Below are 12,706 nucleotides of genomic sequence, written 5' to 3' on the forward strand. Positions count from 1 at the left end.
ATGGTGCGGATCAATGTAACGTATCGAGCGGCTGCTGCCGCTCTTCGGCGTCGTCGGCACCGACACCGGAAACGTGCACTAAATACCGCAGCTGCAGATAGTGACACGCCATTTTCCGTCAGAAGGACTGACACATCAACGCATAGCACCACCAAGACGGACGCAGGGAAAACAAAGAAAGCGGGAAGACTCGCCCGTCATGAAGAATGGCCTGAGCTACCGAGGACACAAAGCGCTGCTCAGCTACCTCAAAACGCACTGACTTCGACGGCTTCGGAAACTGTCGAAGCGACGTTGGCTGATGATCTCCAGGTCATCAATTATTTCCAAACACCCATGAATGCCATTCACGTTATACTTAATACAAGATCTTCGTTTGCACAAAGCGCGTTACAGGTGATCCAGTACTTCCAGCTCTTGGTAGAATTCATGGCTCGGCAGAAGCCGTCGCTTCGCGACGAGGTCCGTAACACGTCGATATTTCAGTGGCAAGCCAGAGGAATTAAAGCAGGTATGTTGGACTATCGACCGTTTGTGATCATAAATTATTTCGCCATCATCATCATCATCATCATCATCTCTGAGCCCCTATCAGCTCATATTAGCTGTAGTCCGTGTATGAGCGCTTCATGACCGCCCCATACGGAGAGTGCAGCAAGGTCATCGTTTCATATGAAATGATCGTGCGTATGTCCACAATCCAGTGCCATCTGACCATGAAAACCAGTTCGTGGGTCTGACAGTGAAGAAAGGCAAGCTGACTTTCACAGTAGTTGGAGCTTACATCTCGCTCTCAAGTCGACTGGACTGCGAGTGGTTATGGAGAATCACGACAGCGACTTCGCAACCTTGGGTGATGACTGGGGGTTTTAATGCCCACCGTTTTCTGGGGAAGATCTAAGATAAACACGAGACGCAGATTATCAGTGTCATTTACCTCCGAACAAAAACTGTGTTTGTGAAATAATTTAAGTCCTACCTCTCTGCGTGCCTACAGTAGCTGCCTGAACCTAACATGTGTTTCACGTTGCTTCACTAGGCTTTGGTATATTGAAACGCGCGGAAGTGACCACCTCCCCACTGATTATTGAAGGGCTGACAGGCTTCAAATTAGCCGGGGTCACTCAATGTATTGACTGGCCGATGTTCAAATCAAGTGTCGAAGACGGCTGTCGTGATGGCTTGTCCTCTAGCCTACAGGAAACTATAAACGATACTCTAGAGGCTGCCACGCATTCGCTTTCGAGAAAGTCTACACGTAATGAATACGACATTGAGCTGGAGAAGCTTCGCGCAATGTGTCGCCACACAGAGCGAAGATACCGGACTACAAAGTCTGCACATGACTTTAGGTTGGCCAGAAGAACTGAAAAGAAAATTCAGCGTCGCATGAACAAACTTGCATCCCAAAGATTGATGTCATTCGGCGAGTCCTTATATCAGCGAAAACCTTTGTCTCACACATGGAGAACTGTTCGTGGTCTCAGTGCAACCCCTGAGCAGCGCCACCTTTTCAAGTCTTTGGCCTTTCACCAACACTGCCGAGAGACTGACGTTGCTGACGACTTCTGCAGAAGGATTGCTGGCGAAACAAGATCCGCTGGAATATCGACGCTCGACCACTCGCTGATTTCACGCGACCCCCGCATGGACAGTCCTTTCCCTACGGACGAACTCGAAGCTGCACTTCAAGTGTTTGCACGTGTTTATCATCGCCAGGATCCAATGGTATAACCTATTGTGCCCTATGTTATCTTGGCGAAGAGGCTCAGAAAGTGCTCCTGCTCTTTTTGAACGGCTCCTGGCAGACAGGTACGGTTCCCTAGGAGTGGAATACCAGCTACCTAATTCCTCTGCTCAAGCCTGGCAAGTCGCCTGTAGACATTGTATCATACTGACCAACTGTCCTTGTCAGTTGCAACGGAAAACAAATGGAGAGGATGGCTCTAGCACGGCTAGAATGGTACCTCGAACGTTACCAGGTATATGCAGACGCAATGGCCGGTTTCAGGCGTGGCCGTTCTTCCACAGACAACGTTATGGAATTGGTGATGTACGTCGAGCACCAGAAGTCCTGCAAAATATTATCTGCTGCCCTGTCTCTGGGTGCCAAAGGAGCATACGATAACGTAACGCACGAATCAATTTTCAACATGCTAGAGGCAGTCGGACTTGGCCGCAAGATCTATTTCTAGATTAGTACCTTCCTACAAAAGCGATCGCTTTTCATACTTAAGGAGGATAGTCCGACCTCCCAACATAACAGTAACAGCGGAGTTGATCAGGCCAGAGTACTGAGCCCTACGCTCTTCAGTTTAACGCTCATTGGACTCGCCGACATTCTTGGATACACCGTTAGGCTCCCCATTCATGCCGACGACATTTTTATTTGGACGTCGGGTGTGACGCGACTGCAGCTTCGAGCGCGGCTTCAGAAGGCAGACACGTTAACATTATCTTACCTTCGAGAACCCGGACTTCAAATATTATGTTGAAAGTGTACAGCAGTGGCATTTACAACGAAACCAATGTATCCATACGTAATATCCGTCGATGGACAGCTGATCTCGTACAGCACAAGTCACATATTTTTGGGAGTGGTCAATGACAGAAATATCTCCTAGACCCCTTACGTGGATGACGCGAATTCGCCATAGACCTGGAAAGTGTCGATACGATGTATGCTGCAACTGGGTCCTTTTTATTGGATTCCTGCGGTACAGCCTACCGGTTATCTCCAACACCTGCAGAACTAACCTGAACACAATCCAAGGCATCCAAGCCCAAGCTCTCAAGATATGCCTTGGTCTACCACGGAGCGCGTCAACGACAGAAGTTATTGTATGTCTGGCGATGAAATTTTATCAGGCACTCAATATTCAGTTACTCCGCGGGCGGCATAGCGCAGATGCCAGGGCGCGCGATTGACCGGGCCGCGCGTGTACAGCGCGCCTGCTGCTGAGCACCGTGTATAACAGCGAGACCAGCGTCCCGTCCGAGCTCTCGGTACACAGCGACCTCAACGGTGAGCGCCAGCGTGCGGTGCAGTGTCAAAACACGCGCTGGTTTCGCACTGGAAGGCACTCGAAGATTTTTGCAATAGGGTTAGTTACAGAATACAAAGGAGCTAAAATTAATCAGTGACGCGCCAGGATATTCCGACCTGCGTTCCTGTTCCTGCGTTGCTGTGGTTCCTGTGGCGCCCTTATAAATGGTTCCAAGTCGCGCAAATCAATAACGTAGAATATCGTGTGCCTCGAGGACCTATCCTAGACCAATGGTATTTTTACTGTATAATAATGACAGTGTGAATAGTGACGGCTTTGAAAACATGAAACGCGGACGACACAAATGCATTCTTTGCAGGCTACAATACACATGAAATTTATAAACAAGTAGACATGTGGCTGGGAAAACTAGGAGTCTCGTCAAAATCAAATAAATTCAATTCAATCCTTACGAAACATTGTACTTGAACTTCAATACTAGCAGGTATAAAGATAAAGGTTTCAAGAAATTTTTATCCAACACGCAACAAGTTTTTGTTTTCAATGTCATAATTCAAGAAAACCTCTAGTTCTCTCCACATTCTATTGCTCAGCGTCAATTTAGGATAATAAATTGTAACTTTCAACACCTTCATATATCATTTGCCTAGAACTATAAAACATGAAATCTACAATGAACTAGTCCACTCACGATTAACCTACTGTGGTTTAATACTCTGTTCGACAGCACGAACTAAGCCGTACATCGAAAGTACAAATACCGGAAATAAAGCAGGTACAGGTACAAACTAACACTGCATATTTTACATCAATATAAAGTAAACAAGATAATTATTATTTCAATAAATACAGTCTATTCTACTAAAACGCGCACCTACACATCCGGAAAACAATCAGCATACAAACATCGCTCCCATACGAACTATGACAATCAAAATCTAAGTTATCGCATTCCAGACACTTTAAGCCAATGCCCTGTAATTTTACACCTTCTAAATGAGGTGATCTTAATTGCTAAATTTAAAAAGATTGTGAAATAGCTTCATATCACTCATGTGTCATAACCTATGTTGTCGCGGTGGGCAAAATTTTTTTTTCGTGCAGCCATGGTCCGTTATTAAATTTGCTTCAATTCCTTGTTAAAGTAGGTCAAACTAAGAAGCTTTAGTATTGTATAGAATGTCACTGTTGTAGCGTTGTTATGATGAACATTGCTGCTCTTGCTGTAGAAGCTGGCTTAGCTTCTCGGGCAGTTGCACTTTCAGATATGTCCCCCAAAACAATGTATACAAATGGTCTTAAATACACTGTATAAAAACAACACGAACTTTAAGGCCAACTTGCGTGGCCCCGCTCTGGTGCGGAAATCAGGAAAGGGCGCAAGTGATTGAACACTTGGTTCTACTGGGAGAAGGTACCTAATAAGTGTTAGGGAAGTCGTATTCAAAGTCACTTTTCTGCGGTAGTGAGCATGACGCATGTGTGTTCGGTATGAAATTGGACCACCGTGCTCAGTGTAAAAGAGTAAAACCGCAAGAAACGTAATTGTGAGAACCAGGTGGGTGCATGCAACTGAGTGTTACTCCCAGCATACGCTTTCTGGAGCAGTGCACATAATTCACCACAAACATCGAAGCAGGCAGTGGGCTTTGTAGACACGTACGCGGAAGCGCTCCTCGTAGGTGGTTCCCCGAATGATGACCGGCACTACGTCCCTGCTCTGCACGATGTCTTGTATGGTGTCGTAGCGTGCCCGCGGGTCCTTCATGGTCAGGCTGGCCTTCATGTGGCCCGTGAAGCCCGCTGCCAGCACGAACACGGCCAGCCACCAGGTGCCGATGAGCCACCGCTTGGCGGAGCCACGTGTCACCCGGGCAGACGCTGCGTAGTGGTTCAGGTTGCAGTGTGCACGAAGAGCGCTCTACTGCTGAGGCGCCGCGCGAGGGTGCTGCGAGCGAACTGGATTGGGGTTATTCAACGTCATTTCGCTGCGCGCGCTGAGACCGATTGCACGCGTACGCTCTTATAATGGTGCTTTATTTCAACTGCAAATTTATATTGGCACCTTTTTGCCACATATACATACTTGAGGCATGGGTTATACAACGTGACGTCTTCAGTTTTGCTGTCGTTGTCAAGTGCGTCGTCTGCTAGCGAGCGGGCGTTCATTGCGCAGACGCCAGTTTTTCTCGCCGGAAGTCTGTGCATGGAAATATTTTACGGCTTCACTTGCTTTGTTGCGCCCGTAACTCTTGTCGGCCGGCACCTTTTGACAGGTGAGCTGCTACTTTTAACACTGTGTGCTAAAACTAACACGTAATTTTTGCCACAGAAGCCACCTATCAGCAACATAAAGCTACGTAAGAAAATTTTATTGATATCGTGTCATTGTACGCGCGCTTCTTGCTGATGGGATATTGATCATGGACAATGATCAAAGGAAAAAAAACTATTACAGTGTAATAAACCAGGTTTATTGACTGCGTGACGTCTAGAGAAGCAGATGAACAACGCACTTCTAGGTAAACCTTAGGGCACATAGACATATATATCAAATACGTACATGTAAGAGAAAAATTAACAAATATTCCAAATGCACTGATTGAAAAAGTGAGAACTCCTGACCGGAATAAGCTTGTTTTTTTTAAAAGCTGCACCAGCCCTAGGTGAACCAATCGACTTTCCGAAAAAAGGAATCAAAGCAACTATTGGACGTTAATATAAACAACACTGTTACGGAAGCCTATACTCTATGTACTCAAACTGAATCGGTGAGACCGGGAAGTCTTCACCAATGTAATCTTCGTGGCTTGTCTGATAATCTCTTCAACGTGCCAGTCCGCAAAATGAAGTAGAAGCATGTATAGTCTAATCGAATGGTGTTCGCGATTTCGATCGTATTCCGCTTCAGAATTCACTATTGAAAATTATAGAATAGCCGTTTCCGTTCCAGTGTAATGCGTAACAGCACTTTTCAAGTCTCGAAGGTGAGGGGCCGATGCAAGCAGGACTGTTATTCCAACTGATTGTGCTGCTGGAGAGCCGGGGCCATTGCGCAGGGGCGCACCAGTTCCTGAGAGAATTAACGCACGGGCGCTAATCGGTTCTGCTGAACAAGTTCCTACCTTTCATTCAATATAAACGCCCCGTTTTGGGGCAGCCTGTAAATCTTTTAACTTGATTTGGGCAAGGAAACATTTTTTGACAAAATTACCATGTGTGCAACCCATTAAAACTGGGCGCCCAATGTGGTACCACACTTGCCTTCTTCGACGATCACAGCAGACCTACAAATATCTCACAGTGTATGTGAGGCACGCCGTTCCTTTAACTGTTTCTTTATCGTCTTTATGATAGTGCACCGGATAACTGAAAGCAGCCGTTTATAATAGAGTAGCTGCTTATTTGAGCGGACGTACAGTTGGGAACGGCACTACATTTCGTTATGAAATATAAGACAAGCGTACATGTTTTTCTCAGAAATCACACTCGAAAATATTTTCTTTCGTTTAGACCCCTGAAAAAAGCCGAAGGACACAGCTACCCCCATTTTGTATTCTTTTATTTAAATGAATTCCAGGCGGGTAGCTAATAGAAGGAGAGGCCTGAGTGAAGAGAATCTGATAAGGCTAGTCCACGCTTTCTTGTTGTGCCATTTCACGTACGTAGCGGCCATGCACGTCTGGAAGAGGGCCGAGCGAGACAAGCTAAATGCCATGATAAGGAGGGGGATCAAGAGCGCGCTAGGACTACCAAACTACACACGCACCGACCGACTCCTGCAGTTGCGTATTCATAATACCCTGGAAGAAATTGCAGAAGCACAAGAAAGGGCACATATTCTCAGGCTCTCCGGCACCACGGCGGGCAGACGACTCCTAACAGAGATGGGCGTCCCCCCGGCCGCTGTCGAAGACGCCTACCAGAGCCTTCCGAAAGCCCAGAAAGATAACATCAGCATATCGCCCGCCCCGCGCAATATGCATCCCCAGCGCAACGTAGAAAGAAGCAAGGCCAGAGCGGTGGCGCTCCTACGCCGCGCGACAGAACTCGCTGGCGGCAGCTGCTTCGTTACGCGACCCAGTATGGCAACAGCAACAATTTCACGGTGGTGTCAGTCAACCACAGGGGTTCGACCGTTAACGCCGTTTCGGTGCGAAGCACGTCATCGCGTGCGGCCGAGCAAATGACCATTGCCTTGGCCCTCCTGGACGACAAACATGCCAATATCTTCAGCGACTCCAAGGCAGCCATTCGCGCCTTCAGCGTTGGCGCCGTGTGTAAGGAAGCCTGTCGCATCCTCGACGGCAAAAGCATCGCCACCCACACTCTCACGCGGTTCCCGCTCACATGGGACCCATCATGGGAGGCCCCACAAACTTCAACGAGCTGGCCCACTCCAAGGCGCAAGGTCTCGCTTTCCGCGGCCATGGAGAACTCCAACGCCGGCCCGCAGTGGTGGAGAACCGAGATCAGCCGACCACATATGATGAAATTGCGCAGCACATTTATCTCGGCAGGAGAGACTTTCCCCTTCCACACAAGAAGTTAAATAGAGCGCAGGCATTGACCCTCAGATTATTGCAAACAGGCTCGTATCCCAGCCCGGCTTTATTCCACAAGCTTTATCCTCTTTGTCTTCTTTTAATCTTTCCGTCCCCCTTTCCCCAGTGTAGGGTAGCCAACCGGGCTCAGTCTTGGTTAACCTCCCTACCTTTCATTTATCATTTTGTCTCTCTTTTTATCCCGACACCTATGCCACTAGTTCTTGCAGGCACTGCAATGACATCGCTAGCCTAGACCATATGCTCAGGCGTTGCGCCTAGTTATGAGGCACAGAACAAACAAATGAGGACAAGTGGCTCTCCGCTATCAAGAGCCCCGATGCCGGGGCGCAACTACGGGCTGTCCAGAGGGCCCACGATACGGCGGTCGGGCATGGCCTTACTGTCCCAACTTGCGAGCGGCCCGCAGCGCGCTGAGTCGCGTACCTGAGGACCTTCATTAAACTTTTGCATCCATCCATCCATCCATCCATCCATCCATCCATCCATCCATCCATCCATCCATCCATCCATCCATCCATCCATCCATCCATCCATCCGGGCCAACAGGCGCGCCCAACAGGCGCGCTTTGCCTGTTCGGGCAATATGGCCGCGTTCACGACAATGGTAGCAGACAACGCCTCGGTCTGACTGAGGGGGCCTGGGCGCGTCTCGAGCCCTGGGTAGCTCTCGTTCGCTAGCCAAAGGGGCACCGCGATCGGATTTCCCTTCGTGAGCAAGTTCACGGGGTTCGCGCTCTCGCGGAGCAGAACAGCACACCCGGGCGTTCGACTACGGATTGAGAGCGCGGTCAGAAAGGTCACGCACATCTCGATGCTCTGTCGTGGCCGAGGCCACCTCGTATCCAGGGAATTACGGGGCGACGTGTAACCACCAACGCACGCACAACGAGGTTCGAGAGAGCTGGACGGCGGTGGCGGCGAGCGGTAGGCTCTTGCTGCCAGTATGTCGCTCTGAATCCGCTTCGCATCGGAAGCCAACTCGTTTAGGTCATAATAACGGCTGCTCCGAGGGTAAGCGGCGAAGGTTGGATGGGCTTGAGGAATGGCCCGTTCCACCTTCTCGGCGTCAGATGCCAAAGGATCAGCAAGAAGACGGAGCTCCTGCATGGCCCTGAGAGCAAACATTCGTCGGGGTGTTGGGTGCGAAGCTCTAGCTCGCGACGCATGCGGCGCTCGTAGTCAGGAGGGGAATTTGCTGCGGAAAAGCGTCCTAAATTCATCCATCGAACGAGCTTGGTGGCTGACAAGTCGGTACCACCGTGCCGCGTGGGTTGTTAGCGGCGACGGACAATCAGTGCCAAGCATCACGCTGTCGTCCAGCCGCATTGCCTGTTGATAGCGGTGCAGTGCCTCTAGGCACTCCCTAGCACTCATGTGGTCCGAATAACTGCCGTACTCCGGGAGAGGTACCCGTAGGCCTCTGGGCGTGCCTGGCTGTGGGCACTGGAGGTCTCCCTTTTAGAGCACTAGGCTGCGAGCGCGCCGCTTCCATCAAGACTTGCAGAAGCTGTGTGGCTGCGGTGTGCAGCGACGTTTGCTCCGGGCCAGGCACGGCGTTCTGAGAAGGGCCAACCTTCGCCTGATTTCCCAAATGCACGCCAGACCCTAAGGGGCCGGGAAATGGCATAAAGGAGAGTTAGTTGCCGCTCGGACAGGTGCATGAGGCTTACACGACGGGCGAACGGATCGATGGCGGAGCGGGGAGGCTCACGCTCGTCGAAAATGTCGCCTAGCTGCGCATGAGGCAAGCGGCTGTCGGAAAGTGCGGCGGCGTTGTCGGCTGAGCGGGGTGGCTCGCGCTCAACATTGCCTACCAGCTGCGCTCGGAACATGGAGAGGCCAGCGAGCGGTTTTGCACCAACAGCGAGGCAGGGAGGTTCCGCTGCGGCGCGCCGGACGTTGAACCGCGCTCGGGACAAAGAGGGGCCAGTGAGCGAGCTCGCGCCTACGGCGAAGCGGGGAGTCTGCTTCGCGGCGAATTCGTCCGAGAAAGGCGCCCGGGACAAAGAGAGGCCGGCGAGCGAATTTGTGCCAGCACCTAAAGGTTGTGGCTCCGATACGGCACATGGGTTACTCAACTGCGTTCGGGAAGAAAAGGGGCCAGCGAGCGGAAACAGCACGTCGGACGGGCTAGTAGGCACCTGCTCCGCGCACGTCTCAAACTGTTGAGGAAACCCAAAACTGACATGGCTAGCACTAGGGTACACATCTGAGCGGTCGGCATCACCAAAGGGCTGTGCAAAGAGGGGTTCGCTCCCGGTGGGCGAAAGCAGATGGTCGCCGAGGCGAACGTACTTCATGCTGTCGGTGGCGTCCGCGTCGAAGGACATTAATTCCGTAGCCAGGGGATCAAGTAGGAACGAGAGCCGTGAAGGGGCCTGCTTGGATGCCATGCCGAAACCGAGTTCGGCGCTAGTTATGTGGAGATGGGTTTGCACACGGCTCACCCTACGAGCGACAGTCAGGAAAGGGCACGAAGCTCCTCCACTCCGCAACGCACAAAGGCGCTACAGCAGGCTTCGTCGACTCTCCGACACGGCGCAGAGAAGGCTCGAGAGTCACATTGCCAACAAACGCGCGTTTATTCACCCGAGATACAGCACGGTGCGGCAGCCACGGCGCTTATGGGCAAAGACTCACCGCAAGACCGATCGAGTACGCGCGCCCGCTGCGCTAGGGATAACCGGTAAGTGGTTCACCAAGCGGGACAACGAGGAGTCGCGGTAGCGGAGGTCCCATATGGGGCTCTTGCATTGCCCAGGGGGCGCTGCGAGAAAGGTGCTAAAAAGCGCCCTCTTTCCTAAAATGGGTCGTACCAAGCTTGGTCGTGTGCTTCGGAAAGCACGTTTACAATATGGACCCGCCACTTTCGGTTGTGTTGTAGCACGGCTTGCTGCGTATATCGGGCGCCGAAGATTTTTTCAGTGGTGGCACGCTGCGTAAAGGCAAGAAATCATGCAGTGCCGAATACGTGTACGCCGTTCAAGAATTAGGCGGCGAAGTTTTAGCACGGTGTCAATCGCAAGTGAAGCGAGTCGCGTACGAAGTGGAACTACAGGTAAGGTTTGCACGCTAGCTGCTAGATTCAGGCGCACAAACGCGAGGAAATGCGTGCTATAAATGAATCCACAGCAGCGATAAGCAGACATCATGTGTACGGAACTGCTTGAGCACACGACGGTACGCGCCGCGATGTACGAACTGCTCGAGCGCACGATCGTACGCGCCGCGACGGCAGCGGTCTGTCGACATGCCGCCAAACGGCGGGCCTCCTGCAATCTTTGTTGACTGCATGCCGCTAAACTGATGCAATGGATATGAGCTCGCACGTACGTGCGAATCGCGCTGTAGCGCGAGCTTGATGTAGCTTTTAATGACAGCGCTCGAACATCGATGCGCTGCAATCAATACTGCCTTGCTGCGCTGCCTCAACGTGCTGGCTTGAGATCAAGGATGAGCGCATTTAACTCTCTTAACCTGTGCTGCTCGTAGTGGAGTAGTGAATTGTCATCGAATGAGCCCGACCATTTGTGCTCATTTGCACATACTTCACCACTTCGCATCGGTCGAATTGTTAATTGTCGCTGTGGCCGGGTCTCGAATCGTGAATTACCAGCCATGCCTGCTGCTATGTCGGTCTGCTGTCGGGACTGTAGGTGCAAAAGACCGAAATTTCGAACGCAAATAATCAAGCAAGCTTCAAGACAGGCGAAGCAGCCAGCATGGCACGAAGTTTCGCTTACTCAGCGCGACGAACTGCAGCTATGCAGAGCGCCCGACGCTCCACTTCGTGAGGCCTTGAAGGAAAACGGTAGAATCTGATGTTGGGATTCAGGCCTTCTTGTTCATGGCAGCCCACGATGCAGAAGCAATGACGGTGACGCCTTTTCGAGGCTGGGCTAGGTCTCTCCGGATCGGCATCACCGATTCCTTCTGCTCCCAGCATTACGTCCCACGGCACACGGAGAGTCCGTTTTCGTTAAACTATAGGCTGCGGCGAGCTCGCAGCGTGGTCGGCGTGGTCTGTGAGAAGTGACGAGCCTTTTCGCACTCGCAACAGGGCATAAAAAAGTGCGAATCGATGCAAAACTCGGCCTAGAAACGTGCTTCGCCACAGCCAGTGCTCAATACGACCCAAGCTGGTACGACCAAGATGTCGTTTCCCGCACCGCCACCAGGCGCCGCTACTATACCTCAAACTCCAGCGCAAGACGCCCATATCGAATTGCGGGTACTGTGAGCACATCGAATAAAGAACCAACTTAGAGAAGGGAAACTGTACCTTTCGCCGTGCCTCGAAAATAAGCAGCGGCAGCGCATGGAACTTACTTAGGTGGACGCCAGATGACGTTGCTCAATCCGGAAGCGGAAGTACACTTTTTTTTTTAGAACAAAATTCATTATGGCCGCTTTTCGCCGGTCACGTACGCTGGTACGCGCCGTGCTTGCCCTGCCGGCTATGCAGCATGCCTCAATGCCTTCGCTGCCGCCTAGCTGGTGCATTCTAGTTGCCAAGAGCCTCTACTGACGCCCATACAAACAAGCCACAAGTGAGTGAACAGGACGTGCGACTTTATTGGCAGAAGACAAGCAGTGTAAAGTCTCGTGCAATAGCAGAAATAAAATTTGCATGTCGAGATACGCTGAAATCGTTGACTCGAGCTCGTAAACTGCTCACCGTCGTCGTCGCACGTGTCATGTTAACGAGCGACAACCAGCAGCGGAAACAGATTGGACAGTGTGCCATCTGTTTGCAGCGACAGTCGCCGTTAAAAATGCCCAAATTGCATTGCGAAGCAATCGGGTGACGCAGGCATCTGCTGCCGCAGCCTACACAACGACATGCACTACCCCGGATTTTAGCCGTTCACTCCTTTCCAACCTGCACGTTTCTTTTCTTTCGAGGGCTGCTAATGTGTGGCTCACACTTGGTGTCTCACATTGTCTCAATATGGACAAGTCGCTTTCGTGGGCACCGCTTTCATCAGCTACTTTGGTGGGCCTTTCCAACCATGTGGCTATCAACTTCATACGCCTCGGACTATGTAAGCACGTATGCTGGTCTCCGTTCATGCCTAGTCGCGGCCGAGAAAGGCCAGAGGCACAATTTGCCCATGGCTGCAGCAGGAA

General features: G+C 51.1%; 1 protein-coding gene across 1 annotated transcript in view; it reads right to left on the reverse strand.

Moving 5' to 3' along the window:
* The window catches only part of LOC126535683 (glutamate receptor U1-like), a 134,797-nt gene that overhangs the window by 79,957 nt on the left and 42,134 nt on the right, over window positions 1-12,706 (reverse strand). Inside the window, exon 5 of the mRNA XM_072287015.1 lies at window positions 4,672-4,889. Coding sequence (XP_072143116.1) covers window positions 4,672-4,889 — 218 coding nt within the window. The remainder of the gene's footprint in view (window positions 1-4,671; window positions 4,890-12,706) is intronic.

This window comes from Dermacentor andersoni, chromosome 3 (genome assembly GCF_023375885.2).
Source record: "Dermacentor andersoni chromosome 3, qqDerAnde1_hic_scaffold, whole genome shotgun sequence".
Classification (NCBI taxonomy): domain Eukaryota; kingdom Metazoa; phylum Arthropoda; class Arachnida; order Ixodida; family Ixodidae; genus Dermacentor; species Dermacentor andersoni.